Source organism: Jaculus jaculus, chromosome 5, assembly GCF_020740685.1.
Source record: "Jaculus jaculus isolate mJacJac1 chromosome 5, mJacJac1.mat.Y.cur, whole genome shotgun sequence".
In the NCBI taxonomy this organism is placed as follows: Eukaryota; Metazoa; Chordata; class Mammalia; order Rodentia; family Dipodidae; genus Jaculus; species Jaculus jaculus.
In genome coordinates, this window is record NC_059106.1 from 74,056,616 (window position 1) to 74,077,667 (window position 21,052).

The following is a 21,052-nucleotide window of genomic DNA, read 5'->3' on the forward strand; positions in this document are numbered from 1 at the left end:
AGTTTGACCAGACAGGCCAAATGACCAAATGGGTGCAATAGTGGCATGTCTGCTCTGGGGGAAACCAAATGCTTTCTAATTGGACTGGAGGCCCACTCTGTGGGAGGGAATACATGCCTGGTACTGAAAACCTAATCAAAAGCCTATGGCAGGGGAAGGTCATGTGCCTTAGGGGTATAAAGCCTGCTCTTGTCTGGCTAAATGCATATATTCTCATCAAACTACCCTGAAAGCACTACACTTACTGTTCATATTCATATATTAATGTTACTCTCACTATTGGTAGAGAAGCTTCTCTTTTCACATGGCAGTGAGCACTGGGAGGACCCAAAAAGCAACATAGTGCTGAGGTGACAGAGGAGTGCTCAGCATTGAAACATCTCTATCACACCCTCCAAGGCTCAGAGTCCATTGCGGAAGAGTTGGTGGAATGAATGTAAGAGCCAAAGGAAGGGTACCACTCCTTACAATGCAACTGTCCAGATGCAAATTGGCCTCAGTATCCATGACCTCGCAGCGCCTACCAATACCTTCACAAGACCCTCTTAATAGGAGAAAAAGACGATGACATCAAACTATAAGAGAGACTAATGCATAAAGGGAGGGAATATAATAGAGAGTGGAGTTATGAAGGAGAAAGTGGGGGAGGAGAGGGAATTATCATGGTTTATTGTCAGTACAGAAGTTATCAATTAAGAAAATATATATATATGTATGTATGTATGTATGTATATTGTTTTAAAACATAAATTCAATCCCTGGCCTAAGGGGAGGGAGGTGAGGCCAACAAACATACCATCAATAGTGACTATGTAATTTTTTAAAAGATAAATAAACTTAGGAGCCGGCCTGGTGGCACACACCTTTAATCCCAGCAGTGGGAGGCAGAGGAAGGAGGATCACCAAAATAAATAAATAAATATAGATACACTTTATACCCACTAGGATGGCATATTGAGTATACTTATGTAAAGTTTTTTTGAGGTAGGGTCTCACTTTGGCCCAAGTTGACCTGGAATTCACTATGGAGTCTCAGTCAGGATGGCCTCAAACTCACAGTGTTCCTCCTACTTCTGCCTTCCAGGTATTGGGATTAAAGGCGTGTGCCACAACAGCTTTTATAATAAATTTTTAAAAAGAAAGATAAATATTAGAGAAGATATGAAGTGGTATTTGTGTACATTGATGAGGATGTAAAACAGTACCACTACTATGAGAAAGTTAAGACAGTCCTCAAAGTTAAACAAAACTGCCACATGGCCTAGCAATTCCACTCACAAGTATAGAGCCAAAATAACTGAAAATGGGGTAATTATTTTGGGGAGGTACTCAAACAAATTTATATACATATAAATCCACAGCAGTATCGTTTATTATGGCCAGAGAGTGCACATGTCCAGCGGGAAAGATAGCTGGAGATACAGTTCAGTGTCAGAATGCTTGCCAACTGCCTAGGATGATCAAGGGTCCGGGTTTAATATCCAACACCTTAAAAAAAGGAAGAAGTACTGGTACCAAGCATACATAACAAATACAAGGCAGAGGTAGGAGGATGCCTTGAGTTAAAGGTCACCCTGAGACTACACAGTTAATTCCAGGTCAGCCTGAGCTACAGAAAAATACTACCTCGAAAAAAAAAAAAAAAAAAAGCCAGGCGTGGGTGCACGCCTTTAATCCCAGCACTTGCGAGGCAGAGGTAGGAGGATCACCGAAAGTTCGAGGCCACCCTGAGACTACATAGTTAATTCCAGGTCAGCCTGGACCAGAGTGAGACCCTACCTTAGAAAAACCAAAAAAAAAAAAAAAAAAAAGGAGAGAGAGAATAAAAAGTGGAACAGTTAATCCCAGCACCTTGTGAGTTCCAGGCCAACCTGAGACTCCATAGTGAATTCCAGGCCAGCTTGGGCCAGAGTGTAGAGTGATCAAGGAAGACACCTAATCCTCTTCTGTGCACTGACATACACATGTGACCACACATATACATGTGCACGTACACCACACATACAAAAAAATTCATGGTTTTTGTTTTTTGTTTTTTTTCAAAACAAGCCCATACATTTTTCGTCCAGGATTAGAATGTGTATGTCAGTAATAAGATTGCTTGTCTAGCACATCTAAGGCCCTCAGTAGAATCTACTACCTGTGGTGGTTTGATTCAGGTGTCCCCATAAACTTAGGTGTCCTGAATGCTAGGTCCCCAGCTGATGGCAACTTGGGAATTAACACCTCCTGGAGGAAGTATATTGTTGGGGTGGGCTTATGGGTATTATAACCAACTTCCCCTTGCCAGTGTTTGGCACACACTCCTGTTGCTGTGGTCCATCTGATGTTGGCCAGGAGGTTATGCCCACCTTCTGCTCATACCATTGTTTTCCCTGCCATCATGGAGCTTCCCCTGAAGTCTGTAAGACAAGCTGCTCTTGGTTAGGTGTTTTTTGTCAGCAATGCAAACCTGACTCCAACAGTAAAATTGGTACTGAGAGTGGGATGTCATTGCTGCTAGAATATTGACTGTGTGACTTTGGCCTTTTGGAACTGTTTTGAGGGAGGAATGTGGAAAGATTTGAAATCTTGGCCTAAGAGAGGCCTTGCAGTGCTGTAACTACAGCTTGATGGACTATTCTGGTCAGAGTTGAAGGACCTGAATGCAATAAGAACTACAGACTGTGAAGGTTTGGCTTGTGAGGGCAAGAAAGTGTTTTACCTGGACTGGGCTAGAAACTGTGTGTGAGAGGCTTGTTGCCTTCTGTTTGCCTATGTCCCAGGAACTTACGCAGGGCTGCATTGCATAGATATGGACTGGTATGAGCAGAAGGATATGGAAGAGGAAGAAAAAAAAATGAAATTGGGGCTGAAGAAATGGCTTAGCAGTTAAGGTACCTGCCTACAAAGCCTAAGGACTCAGGTTCAGTTCTCTAGTACCCATGTAAAGCCAGAAAATGCACACGTGGCACATGGAGTTCATTTGCAGTGGCTAGAGGCCCTGGTGTGCCTATTCTCTCTCCTTCTCTCCCCTCTTGCAAATAAATAAAAAAGTATTTTTTAAAAAATGGAATCTTGGGCTGGGCGTGGTGACACACGCCTTTAATCCCAGCACTCGGAAGGCAGAGGTAGGAGGATCGCCATGAGTTCAAGGCCACCCTGAGACTGCAGAGTTAATTCCAGGTCAGCCTAGACCAGAGTGAGACCCTACCTCAAAAAACCAAAAAGAAAAAAGGAATCTTGGGCTGGAGAGATGGCTTGGCAGTTAAGCACTTGCCTGTGAAGCCTAAGGACCCTGGTTTGAGGCTTGGTTCCCCAGGTCCCACGTTAGCCAGATGCACAAGGGGGCGCACGCATCTGGAGTTCGTTTGCAGAGGCTGGAAGCCTTGGCGCGCCCATTCTCTCTCTCCCTCTATCTGTCTTTCTCTCTGTGTCTGTCGCTCTCAAATAAATAAATAAATAAATAATTTTAAAAAATTTTTAAAAAAAATGGAATCTTTTGGCTGAAACTGCTGCCCATTGAGCTGCAATTGTTTTAGAGATTACAACCACTGAGACCAGGCCAGGTGATCTGCACTGGAACAACAGGAAGAATGCAGTCTTTTGAAGGGGTTTGAATGCTGCAGGAGTGTCCTGTTCTTCAAAGTTGGCTTTATCCTATCCCCCCCATATTAAAAAGTTGGTAGTCCACCTGGTATTATGGGTATAACAAATGAATGAAAAGAATGAGTCACTGGATTTGCAACATGGTTTTGTATTTTGGAAATGGCCATGGGCAGTATGAAGCAGGCTTGTTGAATTACCTGTATAGAGCCATGAGGATGAACCATGGATTGCAGTAGACCCAATTCCAGGACGATGGGATGGCTGACAAGGAGAGCTGCCAGCACCAGATGAAGTTTTCCAGGACTGTGAGTAGCCTACCTAGAGGGGCGAAATTGGAACTCCAGAGACTGCTCACTGGTTAAACTGGAAACTTGTCACTGGTTAGAGCTTTCAGACCTGGACCTACAGTTTGATGTTTGCCCTGTTTGTTTTAAATCTTGTATTTGTATGCTATACCCAATACCATCTTTTGCAGTGTGAATGTTTATTCTGTGCCATTATGGTTTTTTTTTGGGGGGGGGTAGTTGGTATTACATCTTAGTTAAAAGACCTGGACTATGGGGATATCTGAACATCACTGGGATTGATAAAAAACTATAGGGACTTTTAAAGTTGAACTAAATGAATTGTATTTTATATCATGTATGGTTATCAGTTTATAGGGGCCAGGGGCAGAATGTGGTTGTCTGTTTCAGGTGTCCCCATAATGTATGTGTTCCAAATGATAGGTCCCCAGCTGATAGCAATTTGAGAATTAACACTTCCTGGAGGCATTGTATTGCTGTGGGCAGGCTTATAGGTATCATAACCAGCTTCCCTTTGCCAATGTTTGGCACACTCTCCTGTTGCTGTTGTCCATCTTATGTTGGCCAGGAGGTGATGTCCATCCTCTGCTCTTGCCATTGTTTTCCCTGCCATGATGGAGCTTCCCCTGGAGTCTGTAAGCCAAAATAAACCCTTTTTTCCCACAAGCTGCTCTTGGTCAGGCCAGCAATGCAAACCTGACTGCAACACTACCATAATAAATAAACTATTTTTTTTAAAGTTTGTCAGGTAGGGTCTTGCTCTACCCTAAGATGACCTAGAATTCACTACGTAGTCTCGGGATGGCCTCAAATTTATGGCAATCCTCCTACCTCTGCCTCCTAAATGCTAGGATTAAAGGCGTGCACTACCACACCCAGCTTAATTTTTGTTTATTTATTTTTTAAAAAAAATTTTTTTGTTGTTCATTTTTATTTACTTATTTGAGAGTGACAGAGAGAGAGAAAGAGGCAGAGAGAGAGAGAGAGAGAGAGAATGGGCACGCCAGGGCCTCCAGCCACTGCAAATGAACTCCAGACACGTGTGCCCCCTTGTGCATCTGGCTAACGTGGGTCCTGGAGAATCAAGCCTTGAACCAGGGTCCTTAGGCTTCACAGGCAAGCACTTAACCGCTAAGCCATCTCTCCAGCCCTGTTTATTTATTTTTTATTTTATTTATTTTGTTTTTATTTTTTGAGGTAGGGTCTCACCTAGCCCAGGCTGACCTGAAATTCACTATGTCATCTCAGGATGGTCTCGAACTCATCCCACCTCTACCTCCCGAATGCTGGGATTAAAGGTGTGTGCCACCATGTCTGGTGTTCTTTTTTGTTTTTAAATATATTTTATTTATTTATTTATTTGAAAGAGAGAGAGAGAGAGAGAGAGGAAGGGAGAGAATGGACATGCCAGAGCCTCCAGCCACTGCAAATGAACTCCAGAGGCATGTGCTACCATGTGCATCTGGCTTATGTGGGTTGTGGAGAATTGAACCAGGATCCTTTGGCTTTGCAGGCAAATGCCTTAACCACTCACTAAGCCATCTTTCCAACGTGCCTCCCACCAAGTTTTTTTCCCAATCAGAAAGAAATAGAGAATGAGTGAGACAGAATTGGCATGCCATGGCCTCCAGCCACTGAAATTGTGTGTGCCATCTTATGTGCATGTGTGACCTTGCATGCTTGCATCACCTTGCATCACTTTGTGCGCCTGGCTTACATGGGATCTGGAGAGTCGAACACAAGTCCTTAGGCTTTGCAGGCAAGGACCTTAACTACTAAGCTATCCAGCCCCAAACAAACTTTTTTTTTTCAAGGTAGGGTTTCACTCTAGTCCAGGGTGGCCTCGAACTCATGGCAATCCTCCTACCTCTGCCTCCCGAGTGCTGGGATTAAAGGTGTGTACCACCACGCCCAGCTGCACACAAACATTTTTAAAGTGGGGAACATTATACCCCACAGAACTGTACATAATTGTGGTAGCTTGACTATATGAACCCCATGAACTCAGGTGTTGCTAAAATTGAGTTTGCAAGCCGGGCGTGGTGGCGCACGCCTTTAATCCCAGCACTCGGGAGGCAGAGGTAGGAGGATTGCCATGAGTTCAAGGCCACCCTGAGACTCCATGGTGAATTCCAGGTCAGCCTGGGCTAGAGTAAGACCCTACCTCGAAAAAAAAAAATTGAGTTTGCAGGGCTGGAGAGATGACGTAGCTGCTAAGGCACTTGCCTGCAAAGCCTATGGACCCAGGTTCACTTCCCCAGTATCCACATAAGCCAAAGGCACAAAGTGGTACATGTATCTGGAGTTTGTTTACAGTGGCTAAAAGCCCTGATGTACCCCTTCTTTCTACTACTGCTCTCTCAAATAAATAGTTTTTTAAAAAATTTAGTTTGTAACTTCTGCCCCTAGCAGGCAGACTCCTGCTGAGGTGGAGGATGAGGTGTGTCACTGGGGATGAATGTGAATTCCAGCCTAAGGTGTGCAGAGTGAGCTCTAGGGTCCTGCTGCAGTAGGTTCATGCTTGCTTGCTATGGCACTGGCTGTTTGGTTGTCTCTCTGCTTGGATGTGTGACTGAGAGGTCGGTTTTCCACCATTTTATAAAATTTCCCTTGGATCTGTAAGCCTGAAATAAAAACTCTTCCTCCCATGAAGTGTCTACTTTGTAAGTTCATCCTACCAATGTGGAGCTGACAACAACAAAATACACTTTATTATATACAAATTTAAAGTAACCAGACTGCCTGGGCATGGTGATGCTCATCTTTAATCTAGCACTCTGAGGCTGAGGTAGAGAATGAGTTTGGTGCCAGTCTACAGCTACAAAGGAAGTTCTCCCAGTCAGCCTGGCCTAGAGTAAGACTATCTGGGAAACCCAAGATAAGCTACAGACTACCATACATAATTCTAAATATTACAAACACCTGACATAAGTGAAAAGGTGGGTTGGGTATGATGGTGCACACCAGTAATCCCAACACTTGGGAGGCTGGAGCAGGACAAGGGTTCAAAAATACCTTGTCTCAAACACACCTGAGTGGCACAAAAGAAGTTAATCTTAGCAACTTATAAAACAATGTAATTATTAGATACTGCCAGGCTAAAAACAAAATTATACACTATTCTCATAAGAGTGACTACTATAGCTACTTTTTAGGTTATATAAGTAAGCAACTATATTAAAGACTATGAGAACCTGATTTCTTTTCTTTCTCTTTTTTTTCCAAGGTAGGGTCTCACTCTAGCCCAGGATGACCTGGAACTCACTCTGCATCCCCAGACTGGCCTCAAATTCACAGTGATCCTCCTACCTCAACCTCTCAGCTTTTTTTTAAGACAGGGTCTCATGTAGCCCAGGGTAGACTCAAACTTTATATAATTGAGGCTGGGCTTAAACTCCTGATCCTTCTGTTTCTACTTCCTGAGTGGTGGGATTGCAAGCCTGTGCCATCACCCTACTTGAGGGCCAAATTTCTTACTCTCAAAGAAAGAAGTCACAAATAAGGAAGAAAGGAAAGCCTAGAATGAATCTGGTGCTTGGATTAGAGTCAGACGTGACTATAAACGCATGCTTCTTTTTATATACAGAAACAGAAATGCATATACCTGTGCATACACACATATTGCCTCTCAGCCTTCATTAAATGACTAAAGTGAGTGAGCTTCACCAACCTTTGTTGATTTAGTCCTGACATAAGACAATGAGAATGGTATTCTCTTTTGTGATTTTCCTGAAATCTGTAATGCCAGTTTAGTCCTAAGGAGCATTCTTAAAAAAGAACTGACTTGCCGGGCGTGGTGGCACATGCCTTTAATCTCAGCACTCGGGAGGCAGAGGTAGAAGGATTGCTGTGAGTTCCAGGCCAACCTGAGACTACATAGCTAATTCCAGGTCAGCATAGACCAGAGTGAGACACTGACTCATATCCTTCAAAAATATCAAGGATGGGGCTTGAGAGATAGCTTAGCAGTTAAGGCATTTGCCTACAAAGCCAAAGAACCTCGGCTCGATTCCCCAGGGCCCACATAAGCCAGATGGACAAGGTGGCATATGCATCTAGAGCTCGTTTGCAGAGGCTGGAGGCCCTGGCACACCCATACTCTCTCTCTTTCTCTCTCTCTGCCTTTCCCTCTCTCGTTTTCTCAAATAAATATTTTTTTTAAGAAAAGTATCAAAGACATGAAGGAAAGACTAAAAAGCATCCCAGACTAGAGGACAGTAAAGACACATAATTAAATTCAACATGGGACCCCAAACAAAAAAGAGACATTAGTGGGAAAACGTAAAATCCAACTCTACAATTGCTACTGGTGTATGTATTACCTAGCATTGTCCTAGTTTGGATAAACATACCATGATGATAAGATATTACTTTTAGGACAAAATGGATAAAACCCATATAGGAAATCCCTGTACTCTCTAAAACTATAAATCTACAGTTAGTTCAAAATTAAAAATACAAAAAAAAAAAAAACAAAAAAAACCCTAGTAATGTAAAAGAGGGTATCTCAACCTCAGTACTAATGCTACTTGGACCACATAATTCTTGTTGTGGGGCTGTTTTCTACCCAGCAGAATGTTTAGCAAGGTCTCTTGCCTGTACTCACTAAATGCTAGGAACCTATTTCTTCAGTTATTCCAACCAAAACTGTTTTCAGAGATTGTCAAATGTTTCCCTCAGGGAGCAAAACTACCCCAGATTGAGTCCACTAATATAGAGAGCTATACAGAATTATGCATAAATATATCCACCATGTCTTGGTTTTTAAAAAGCAGAATACAGGATGGTATGTAACATATGAATCATAAGTACATCAACCAAAGTTTATTTACCAATGTTAAAAATAGTCACCCTTGGAAAGATGGCTTAGCAGTGAAGGCACATGCCTATGAAATCTAAGGACCCAGGTTTGATTCTCCAGTGCCCACATAAGCCAGCTGCACAAAGTGGCACATACACTTGGAGTTCATTTGCAGTGGCTAAAAGCCCTAGCATGCCCATTCTCTCTCTACTCTATTGCCCCCTCCTTGAAATAAATGAGGTAAAGAAAAATGAAGTTATTAAATTTGCAGGAAAATGGCTGGATCTGGAAAGGATTATACTGAGTGAGGTAACCCAGGCCCAGAAAGCCAAACATCACATGTTCCGTCTCATATGTGGATCCTAGCTACAGATGACTGGACTTCTGTGTGAGTAGGAAGAAACCTCAGTAGCAAACGCCAGTAAACTAGAAAAAGGAATCCTAAACTGTTTTTCCCTCTCTGACCCACTCTTCATCCAACCACCAAAGTTACTTCAGAAATGAGATTTACTATCACTTCCCTATTTAAAACCCTAAGCCTTGTGACTTGGCCTTTAAAGGGCCTCAGCAATTTGTTCCCAAGGTCTGTATTTTTAGTTTCACCTACCCCTGTCCCTCAAACCCTCTGTACCAGACAGTTGCTGGCCACTCCTGGACAACATGTGCTTATTTAAAGTTGGATACAAGTTGTCCGTGGTGGCGCACGCCTTTAATCCCAGCACTCGGGAGGCAGAGGTAGGAGGATCGCCTTGAGTTCAAGGCCACCCTGGGACTACTTGAGTTCAAGGCCACCCTGAGACTACATAGTGAATTCTAAGTCAGCCTGGACTAGTGAAACCCTACCCTAAAACAAACAAAATAACAATAATAATAAAGTTACATACATAATAATGGGCTTCATTACAGTATTTTCTTTTCTTTGTTTTATTTTGTTTTTTTGAGGTAGTATCTCACTCTAGCCCAGGCTGACCTGAAACTCACTCTGTAGCCCCAGACTGGCCTCAAACTCACAGTAATCCTCCTACCTCTGCCTCCCAAACGCTGGGATTGAAAGTACGCCACCACACCCAGCCATTACAGTGTTTTCATACATCTGTATCCTTACAGTTTGTGCTTGTTTACCCGCCATCCCTCGCTGCCCTCTCCACCCTCCCTGCTTCTTTGCTGGTCCTCCTCCTCCACCCTAGCAGTCCTCCCGGCTGCTTTCAGAACAAGTATGTGCAACTCTTCTTCATTTTGGTGTCAGAAATATTTCTCCCTCTGTTGGGCCTGATAAAAATGCACACCACGTAACCGAGAAAAAGAAGGGGACAGAGGATAAAGAGAGAAATTACTGGAAAACAGAACAGCACAGAGATAAGGGTTCAAAATAGAATATTTAGGGTGAAATAATAATATGACTGCCTTACAAGGATATGTGAGGATAACAACTATGATGAAATATGCCAAACATTTAACTTCGTGCTGACATAATTGTTCTTGTTATGGCTTTTAGCACTGTGATTTTTACCATTCATGGTCCACTAGTGAGGGCTTGCGCTCTCTCGAGCTGCCACACTGAAGTGGGAAGAGCGAGGCTCCTGCTCAGAAGCAGGACCCCAAAGGTAAGTAAAAAGGCAAACATAAGATCTTGGTCTGACTCCAAAGATCAAGAGTCCAACAAACAGAGCTGGAGAGATGGCTCAGCCAGGTTCAATTCCCAAGTACCCATGTAGAGCCAGATGCACAAGGTGGTACATGTATCTGCAGTAGCTGGAGGACCTGGCACACCCATTCTCTCTCTCCCTCCCTCCTTGCAAATAAATAAATAAAAATAGTTTTAAAAGAGTCCAGAGCTGGGCGTGGTGGCACTGTCCTTTAATCCCAGCACTCGGGAGGCAGAGGTAGGATGATCGCCATGAGTTCAAGGCCACCCTGAGACTACATAGCAAATTCCAGGTCAGCCTGAGCTAGAGGGAGACCCTACTTCGAAAAACCAAAAAATAAAAACAAAAAAGAAGAAGAGTCCAACAAAACTACATGAGAACACAATACAGCCAGATCCTGATCCCATGGAGTACATGCATTAATTTTTTTAAATATTATCTTTTTAATTTTATTTATTTGCAGCACAGAGAAATAGGAGAGAGAGAGAAAGAGAATGGGCATTCCAGAGCCTCCAGCCACTGCAAACAAACTCCAGATGCATGTGCCCTTTGTGCATCTGGATTATGTGGGTACTGAAGAACTGAACCTGGGTTCTTTGGCTTCACAGGCAAACGCCTTAACCACTAAGCCATCTCTCCAGCCCACATGTGTGAATTCTCAGGCATCTCAGACAACTCTAGGCTTTCAAATCCTCCTTTCCATTTGTTACCCAGCTGCTGCAACACCCTGCCCCAGGCAGCGATTAAGCTCACAAGCAGGAGTCTACTAACCTCATTTGTGCTCTCCTGTGGTTTCCTATTTGGCCAAAGTCACTTCTCCTTCCTTTTAGCATAGAAGGTTATTCCCAAGTTCTCCTTGTAGTTGCAAAAAAAGTGACCATATGTATGCAACCTAGCCAAAGGAAAGCCAGAGGACCTAAAACTCATCCGAGACAAAAAAAAAAACCTGAGCTGTCTTCTGAGCCTCCTGTTATGTTCGTTTCAGAAGATCGCCTCGGCCAGTTGTAGCAACAAGCCTCTGGACATGCCTTGTTTCTCCTGCTTAACAGGTCTTTCTGTCGTGCTAAGCCACTGTGATCCCTCATCCCATCTCTCCTTTCATACTGCTCTCCATGCACCCCAGATCACCCTGAGCACTATCAGACAGACAGTCCTTTAGAACAAAACACTGTTCCTAAGTTATGTTCCGAAGCAGTCAAAAAGAACAGAGTTCTACATCTGTTAGATGACACATAGCTTGCTCGCCAGTCAGTCTGCCAAAACCCATTTGCACCTCCTCTGGTAAGGTTAGGAGACACCAGGGGACTATGTCTGACTCCTGCTTCTCTACAGGATGTGAAGGCTTAAGGCAGCAGAGATGCTTGCTCTCTAGAAACACAAATAGAATACTTTGTTGATTTCTCTTAGCCTGGAGCTGAAAATCTGGAAATATCCAGGATGTCTATGTACAGTTTGGCCAGTGCCTTCAAGTTTCTCAGTACAATGTCATCCACTCATTGAAAGCGATGCACTGGACCTTGAATGTGCATGCCAAGACGACAACGCAGACTGAAAAGAAGACTTTGGTATCATCTTCCTGCAATACATCAGACTCTGCAAATGAGTCAGAAGACCCAGATCCGATTTCCAGGAGTATGGGTGTCTTGCAGTGTGATCTCTAGTCAGCTCTTTAATCTTTCTGTATCTCAGTTTTTCCATCCTGGAAAACCAGGATTGTATTACTGGTCTCTCCTTGAATTCTGACTTCTACTACTGAAGGAGAATATTTATGTTACTGTAAATTGTGAAACCACCAAGGCTTGGGGGAAAAAAAAAAAAATCAGACTATCAGCCCAAAGTTTCCTTGCTTTTGTCAGATCTGCCATGCAGAAATCCACAGTAAAAGCCACCTTCTAGGAGGGCATGGCTGTGCACACCTTTAAACCCAGCACTCAGGAGGCTGAGGTAGGAGAGTTCAAGGCCACCCTGAGACTACCTAGGTAATTCCAAGTCAGCCTGAGCTAGAGACCCTACCTAGAAGAGAAAAAAAAAAAAAAGAGCCACCTTCATCCCAGCACTTTGAGACAGGCTGAGGGAGGACCAGCATGAGTTCAAGATCAGCCTGGGCTACAGAGCGAGTTCCAGGTCAATCTGGGTGAGCATGAAATCCTGCTTCAAAAGGAGAAAAAGAGGGGTGGAGAGATGACCCAGTGGTTAAGGCACTTGCCTACAAAAGCTAAGGACTGGAGTTTGATTCCCTAATATCCTTGTAAAACTAGATACACAAGGTAGTACGTACATTCTGGAATTCGTTTGCAGTGGCTAGAGGCCCATTGTCTCTCTCTCTCTCTCTCTCTCTCTCTCTCTCTCTCTCTCTCTCTCTGCCTTTTTTCTTTCTCTCTCTCTCAAAAAAAAATTTTTTTTCTTGTTTTTGTTTTTTTGAGGTAGCAAGATCCTATCTCAAAATATTTAAAAAGAGAGAGAAAGAGAGAGAGAAGAAAGAAAGAGCTGAGTATGGTGGCAGTGGCATTTAATCCCAGCACTCTGCCTTGAAAAAACAAATAAATAAAATTACTTCAGACTTATTACATTCTCACTTCAATGCTTAAAGCACTTAACTGTTGTTGTTTTCAAGGCAGTTTCTCACTCTAGTCCAGGCTGGCCTGGAACTCACTCTGTAGTTCTAGAGAGTAGATCCTCACTCTCTAAACTCTTGGTGATCCTCCTACCTCTGCCTCCTCAGGGCTAGGACAGGACTGAAGATGTGAGCCACTACACCCAGATGCACTTAACTTCTTTTTTGTTTGTTTGGTTTTTTTTTGTTTTTGTTTTTCGAGGTAGGGTCTCACTCTAGCCCAGGCTGACCTGGAATTCACTATGGAGTCTCAGGGTGGCCTCGAACTCATGGCGATCCTCCTACCTCTGCCTCCCAAGTGCTGGGATTAAAGGCGTGCGCCACCGCGCCCAGCTTGCACTTAACTTCTTGTTAGTTTTGTGTTTTCAGGTTCATGATATAGCCCAAGCTAGCCGGGAACTCGCTCAGTAGCCCAGGTGGGCCTCCAGTTCTAGCCCTAGCTTTCTAAGTGCATAAGTTACAGATTAGAGCCACGTCCTGCTTAAGGCACTAATTCAAGGTTTACTAAACAAGTACTCTCCCTGAAAGGCAATGCCCACTAGAGGGTTAGAACGATCCTATAGGCAAGGTGAAAAAAGAAGTATAGGCGGGGCATGGTGGCGCACACCTTTAATCCCAGCACTCAGGAAGCAGAGGTAGGAGGATCGCCGTGAGTTCGAGGCCACCCTGAGGCTACATAGTGAGTTCCAGGTCAGCCTGGACTAGAGTGAAATCCTACCTCAAAAAAAACAAAACAAAACAAAAGTACAGGATGCAAGACAAGTAAAGAAAAAGAGGTGAGGCTGTGGCTCAGGGATGAGAACTTGTGCTTGTATGGGCACACACATGCCAAGACACACATGTGGAGGGTCACTCAATCTAGAGATGTCTGTGCTCCACTTTCTGTGAGAAGGGTCTCTTGCTGCTGCAAAGGAGTCAGGCCCATGAGCTTCAGATTCTCCTGCCTTTGCCTCCCACTACCATGGCCAGGCTGGGATCAAACACAGCAGCTACTTTGTGTCCAGGTGTATATGGTGTGGTCCTTTGAATGGATAACCCCAAATAGATACAGGAATTGATTAAAGTTTGTAATTTAGACTGGGTGGAGGAGGTGTCACTGTGAGTGGGTCCTGGGGTCCAGCTCTAAGGTGTGGGGTGATTTGAAATTCCAGTCTAAAGATAGGCAAAGTGCTTGAGCTTTGTCTGGAGCTCCCTAAGTGTGCTTGTTGTGGCTTTTCTCACTTCCTGCGTGGTCCTGTGAAAGGGGGCCAACTTCTACCATTGTGGAACTTCCCATAGATCTGAAAGCTTCAACTAAATATCTTCTTCCTCCCATAAACTGTGTCTGGTCTGGAGATTCATCTCAGCAACATGAGGCTGGGACTAGAGTGAAACCCTTCCTCAAAAAAAAAAAAAAAAAAAAAAAAGATAGGCCGGGCATGGTGGCTCACACCTTTAATCCCAGCACTTGGGAGGCAGAGGTAGGAGGATTGTTGTGAGTTCAAGGCCACCCTGAGACTACAGAATGAATTCCAAGTCAGCCTGGGCTAGAGTGAGACCCCACCTCAAAAAAAAAAAAAAAAAAGTACAGGGTGCAAGACAAGTAAAGAAAAAGAGGCGAGTACTAGCGACTCAAACCTGGGCTGTGAGGCTTTGCAAGCAAGGGCCTTTAACTGCTGAGCCATTTCTTCAGCTCCATCAAGTTATGAAGCATAAAATGCAGTCGCCATGCTGGTAAAAACTGAGCATGTGCCTGTGCAGGATGATATGAAAGAAGTGCTGGGATTGCAGGTGTGCAGAACACATGACTTGAACCTGCAGATATGAGGCATTAAAGATGAGAACCATTCTCTCAGCCAGGCATGGTGGTGACCACCTTTAATCCCAGCACTCAGGAGGCAGAGATAGGAAAATCACACTGAGTTGGAGGCCACCCTGAGACTACATAATGAATTCCAGATCAGCCTGGGCTAGAGTGAAACCCTTCCTCAAAAAAAAAAAAATCTTTAATTCCAGCACTTAGGAGGCATCACCATGAGTTTAAGGCCACCCAGAGACTCCATAGTGAATTCCAGGTCAGTTTAAGCTAGAGAGAGACCCTACCTTGGGGGGGGGGGAGGCATATATCAAGTCACAGAAAAGTAACATCTTTATTTCAAGGTTGAGGGAGAAGAATTTTGAGGCCAGACTAGGCTACATAGTGAGATTTTGTTTCAAAAAAAAAAAAAGAAAGGACCGGGTTTGGTGGCGCATGCCTTTAATCCCAGCACTTGGGAGGCAGAGGTGGGAGGATTGCCATGAGTTTGAGGCTATCCTGAGATTGCATAGTAAATTCCAGGTCAGCCTGGGCCAGACTGGGACCCTACCTCAAAAAAACAAAAAAATAAAAATAAAAATGGGTTGGAAAAATGGCTTAGTGGTTAAGGCACTTGCCTACAAAGCCTAAGGACTCAGGTTCAATTCTCCAGGGCCCAAGTAAGCCAGATGCACAGTGCATGCATCATTTGCAGTGGCTAGAGGTCCTGGTGTGCATCCCCAACAAATGAATAAAATTAAAAAAAAAAAAAAAGAAAAGGCTGGAGAGATGGCTTAGCACTTAAGACACTTGCTTGTGAAGCCTAAAAACCCAGGTTCGATTCTCCAGGTCCCACATAAGCCAGATGCACATGGTGGTGCATGTGTCTAGAGTTCATTTGCAGTGGCTAGAGGCCTTGGCACACCCATTCTCTCTCTCTCTCTCTCTCTCTCACTCTCTCTGTCTCTAATAAATAATTTTTTAAAATTAAAATAAATAAACAAACAAAAAGGAGGTGGGTGTGGTGGTGAACCCTTTTGATCCCAGCTTGCTCTGGAGGCAGAGGTAGGAGAACTGCTGTTAATTCAGGGCCAGCCTGGAACTACAGAGTGAGTTCCAGGTCAATCTGAGCTAAAGTGAGACCTTACCTCAAAAAAAAAAGGCTTAGGCCAGGCATGGTGGCATGCGGCATGTGACTTTAATCCCAGCACTCTAGAGGGGCAGAGGTAGGAAGATTGCCATGAGTGCGAGGCCATCCTGAGAATACATAGTGAATTCCATGTCAGCCTGGGCTAGAGTGAGTTCCTACCTTGAAAAACAAAAACAAAAACAAAAAAGGCTTGCTTGCAAACCCTGGCAGCCTGGATTTGATTCCCCAGTACTCATATGAATCCAAACGCACAAAGTGGCCCATGCATCTGGAGTTTTATAGTGTGGCAAGAGGCTCTGGCATGCCCATTCTCACTCTTTAGTTGCAAATAAATTTTAAAGTACATATATATTTTTAAACAGTAGTAATAAGCCAGGTGTGGTGGTGCATGCCTTTAGTCTCAGCACTTGGGAGGCAGAAGTAGGAGGATCACCGTGAGTTTACACAGTGAATTCCAGGTCAGCCTGAACTAGAGTGAAACCCTACCTTGAAAAACCAAATAAATAAATAAAATAAATAGATCAGTAAAACATTTCTTAAAAAAAATAGTAATAACAAAAAAGAAACATTTCCTTCCACTGGCTAAAACAGTGAGTCAAAGCCAGGAATGGTGGCACATGCCTTAATCCCAGCACCTGAGAAGCAGAGGTAGGAGAATCACCATGAGTTCCAGACCATCCTGAGACTACATAGTGAATTCCAGATCAGCCTGAGCTACTGTTAGACCCTACCTTGAAAAAACAAAGCACAATAGAACTAGCCTCAAAGAGCAGGTTGGTGGGCAAAGACAGAAATGAATTGTGCATACCTAAAGTCAGTAGGACACAGATACTTTATTTCATTAATTGGACTTAAAAGTAAAATCAGGACTGGAGAGATGTCTTAGTGGTTAAGACACTTGCCTGCAAAGCCAAAGGACCCAGGTTTGGTTGCCCAAGACCCACATAAGCCAAATGCACAAGATGGCACAGGCATCTGGAGTTCATTTGCAGTGGCTGGGGGCCCTGGTGTGCCCATACTTTCTCTCTACCTGCCTCTCTCTCTCTGTCTATCCATATTTCAGATAAATTTTAAAAAACCACATATTTAAAAGCTGGGCACGGTAGCACATGCCTTTAATCCTAGCATTTAGGAGGCAGAGGTAGGAGGAGCACCTTGAGTGCAAGGCCACCCTGAAACAACATAGTGAATTCCAGGTCAGCCTGGGCTAGAAAGAGATCCTACCTCAAGAAAAAACAAATTTAGGGGCTGGAGAGATGGTGTAGCAGTTAAGTGCTTGCCTGTGAAGCCTAAGGACCCAGGTTCAATTCCCCAAGACCCATGTAAGCCAAATGTACAACAGGGCACATTTCTCTGGAGTTTATTTGCAGTGGCTGGGGATCCTGGCACACCCATTGTTTCTCCTTCCCCCTATCTATCTATCTATCTATCTACCTACCTACCTACCTACCTACCTACCTACCTACCTACTTACTTCTCAAATAAATAAACATAAAAATATTTTAATCAAATACACACACACACACACACACACACACACACACACACACATATTTAAAGTAAAATCAAAAGTCAAAGTTCTCCAAGAAGAATCAAGAGAAGATACTAGGAATATCCAAAAGCAGGTCATGGTGGCACACGCCTTTAAGCCCAACACTCAGGAGGCAGAGGTAGGAGGACTGCCCTGAGTTCAAGTCAAGGCCACCCTGACACTACATAGTGAATTCTAGGTCAGCCTGGGCTAGGAGTGAAACCCTACCTCAAAAAACAAAACAAACAAACAACAACAAAAAAAAAAAAAAAAAAAACCAAAAAAAACAGAATAGCCAAGGGATAATCAAAACTAAACACAGCTGGGCATGGTAGCACACGCCTTTAATCCCAGAACTGGGGAAGCAAGGTAGGAGGATTGCCATGAGTTTGAGGCCACCCTAAGACTACATAGAGAATTCCAGGTCAGCCTGGGCTACAGCAAGACCCTACCTGGCAAAAACATATATATATAGAAGAGATGGCTCAGCGGTTAAAGCTGGAGCGATGACTTTGTGGTTAAGGTGCTTGCCTGCAAAACCTAAGAACCCAGGTTCAATTCCCCAGTACTCACATAAAGCCAAGTACACAAAGTGGCATATGCATCTGGAGTTCATTTGCACTGGCTAGAGACCTTGGCATGCCCATTCTCTCTCTCCCTCTTTCTTCCCTCTATCTATGCAAATAAATAAATTTAAAAAAAAAAAAGAAGAAGAAAGCTTCTAGGAGCCAGGCATGGTGGCACATGCCTTTAATCCCAGCACTCAGAAGGCAGAGGTAGGAGGCCTTCTGAGTTCAAGGCCACTCTGAGACGACATATAGTGAATTCCAGCCTGAACTATGAGACCCTATCTCAGAAAAAGCAAGGAAAAAAAAAGAATGCTTCTTGCATATTGCCTGTATCAGTCCATAGTATCTATTATGATACATTTCTCTTGAACAGTGTCATTTTGCTATCTACATAGACTGTACCTTTCCATCTTCTATATCTTCATTTATGTTCTTTCCTGTTACATACATACCTTTTCTTCTTTCTTACCTATCCCTATACAAACAACCTACTTTCTAAACTTTTGTGTGTGTGTAACTCACTACATAGACAAAAAGGGCCTCAAGACTTCTAAGTGCTATGATTACAGGTGTGTGCACCACCACACCGTCTTCAAGTCCTCTGTTAGAGAACTTTCCTGATATACCAGCTGTGGTGGTTTGATTCAGGTATCCCCCATAAACTTAGGTGTTCTGGATGTTAGGTTCCCCAGCTGATGGCAATTGGAAATTAAAGCCTCTTGGAGGTGTCGTATTGTTGGGGGCGGGCTTATGGGTGTTACAGCCAGTTTCCCCATGCCAGTGTTTGACACACTATCCTGTTATTATAGTCCACCTGATGTTGGCCAGGGGGTGATGTCCACCCTATGCTCATGCCATTGTTTTCCCTGCCATTGTGGAGCTTCCCCTCTAGCCTGTAAACCAAAATAAACCTCTTTTTTCCCCACAAGCTGCTCTTGGCTGGGTGATTTCTACCAGTCATGTGAACCTGACTGCAACTGCAGCCTTCACTGATTTCTCCCATCCTAGGAATCCTATAACACTGAGCAGTTTATCATAAAATCCAGCACTTGAAGTCTCTTCTGATCTTGTCCACCTTGGAAAGTTCCATAAGTACCTCTGTTCATTTACTAGCTATGCCTTATTTTATGGTTAGCCAGACAAAAACACCCTAAGAACAAGGATTATGGTCGTATCTGCACAAAAAATAGCTTCCACATTTTCAGCTCTTACTATGTGCCACATGTTGTATTCAGTGCGTCACGCACCTCACTTCATTTAATCATCACTATCATGTTGTGGTGGTGATATTCTTCCTATTTTATAGAAGAAGCAAAGGCACATCAACAGGATAGGCAAAAGTTATATACCTTGGGAAAACTAGGGTTGAGATTTGAGCTAAATTGTGTTTTCCAAAACTGATACAAGGTAGGTTGATGTTGAACATCCTATCAATTCACAGGTGATGATGGTCTAATGAAACAATGAAGGTGGAAATCATACCAGGAGCTTATGGGGTAGAGGAAGGGGAAAATTACTCTTCTTGGTTCAGTACTTGTCAGATAGGTAATTTATGTTCAACATTTCTTTTACTCTGAACACTCATAACTACAAATTCTCTTCAACAAGCAGCTGTAGAATTCCTTCATCACCTCAGGTCAAATATGTCACCTATGCTGCCCATTCAAGCACAAATGATGAATGTTACACCTTTTCTGTGCTTCCCAACTAAAAAAAAAAAAAAAAAAAAAAGGACAAAATGGGAGTGGTGGCACACACCTTTAATCCCAGCACTGAGGACGCAGAGATAGGATCCCCGTGAGTTCAAGGCCAGCCTGGGACTACAGAGGGAAGGAATTCCAGGTCAGCCTAGATAGAGACCCTACATCGGAAAAACTGAAAATAACAACAATAATAATAATAATAATAATAATTTTTTTAAAGGACAAAACCAAGTAGTATTAAAAACTTCAGCTTCAGCAAACAATTACCACATGCCTGGCTTTCTTCAGAGCAGCCATGCTGTTCTCCACTGTACCTCATTTTATTTCATTCATTAACCACTTTGGCCCTGTGATTGAGAGGTGAGCGACATTTCCTCCACTTGACAAAATAGCATCCAAATAAAGGGCAATGTTAATCTAATGTGGCCAATGGCAGATTCTGACCAGAATCCAGGTCTCCTGAGTGTTGGTCCTATTCACTACCCAGAACACACTCACAGGTGACATCTGATTTATACTGATCTTAATGGGTTAGAATTGAAATTACAGCGAATTATGAAATTAAGGAATAAGTTTCATAAGAAAGACATCTACTGGATCCAGCCCCTCCACTAATTCGCTAAGTAACACGGAGAAAGTCATTTCCTCTCTCCAGGCTCCAATATTTTCATTCGTAAGTAAAGCTCATCATAGTATGGCCAAAACAGTAATGTCCTTATAAATTAATCCGATGACCAAAAGAGAAGATTGTCGCCTGGTGGGCACAGGTTCTCTCCACCTAACCCCCTGCACCCACCAGCCTCGAGGTTCACCCACTTCCACGAGCACGCGGCAGGGTGTCCCCTCCTCCCGAGGCCCGCACGCGCCCTCCGGGGTTCCCAGGCCCTGGCCGAGCGCGGTCCATACCTGCATGGAGTCGGCGCTGACGATCTCGCCGCCGAGCCGCTGGCCTAGCTGCAGAGCCAGGGTGGACTTGCCAGTGCCCGTGGCCCCGAGAATCACGACCAGAGGCAGAGTCCTCCGCAGGCCCCGGAATCCTGAGCCCACCGGCACGGCTCGCGCAGCAGCTGCAGCTGCAGCCGCCATCTTGGAGACACACGCGCATGCGTCCGAGCAGCTGTTTCCATGGCAACTGTCAGCGTGCCAGCGTGGATCTCCAACTTGGAAGGAAGGAGGGAGCTAAAGGAGCCGGAGCTGCAAAGACAAAGGCTCACCACGTGACTGCCATCCACTAGTTGGTATCAGCACAAATACCTGCTTTGTAAAGAGGGATGTCAACACCGTCTAAAACAAGCCTGGGGCTAGAAAGATCGCCCGGCAGTTAAGGCACTTTCCTGCAAAGCCAAAGGGCCCAGATTCGATTCCACAGGA

The 21,052-nt window shown here is 44.0% G+C and overlaps 1 protein-coding gene across 1 annotated transcript in view; it reads right to left on the reverse strand.

The window, feature by feature from the left end:
* Window positions 1-20,767, reverse strand: part of Trit1 (tRNA isopentenyltransferase 1) — a 55,725-nt gene extending 34,958 nt beyond the window's left edge. Inside the window, exon 1 of the mRNA XM_045149134.1 lies at window positions 20,588-20,767. Within this exon, the coding sequence (XP_045005069.1) occupies window positions 20,588-20,767 (180 nt within the window). The remainder of the gene's footprint in view (window positions 1-20,587) is intronic.
* Between the last annotated feature and the right edge of the window lie 285 nt (window positions 20,768-21,052).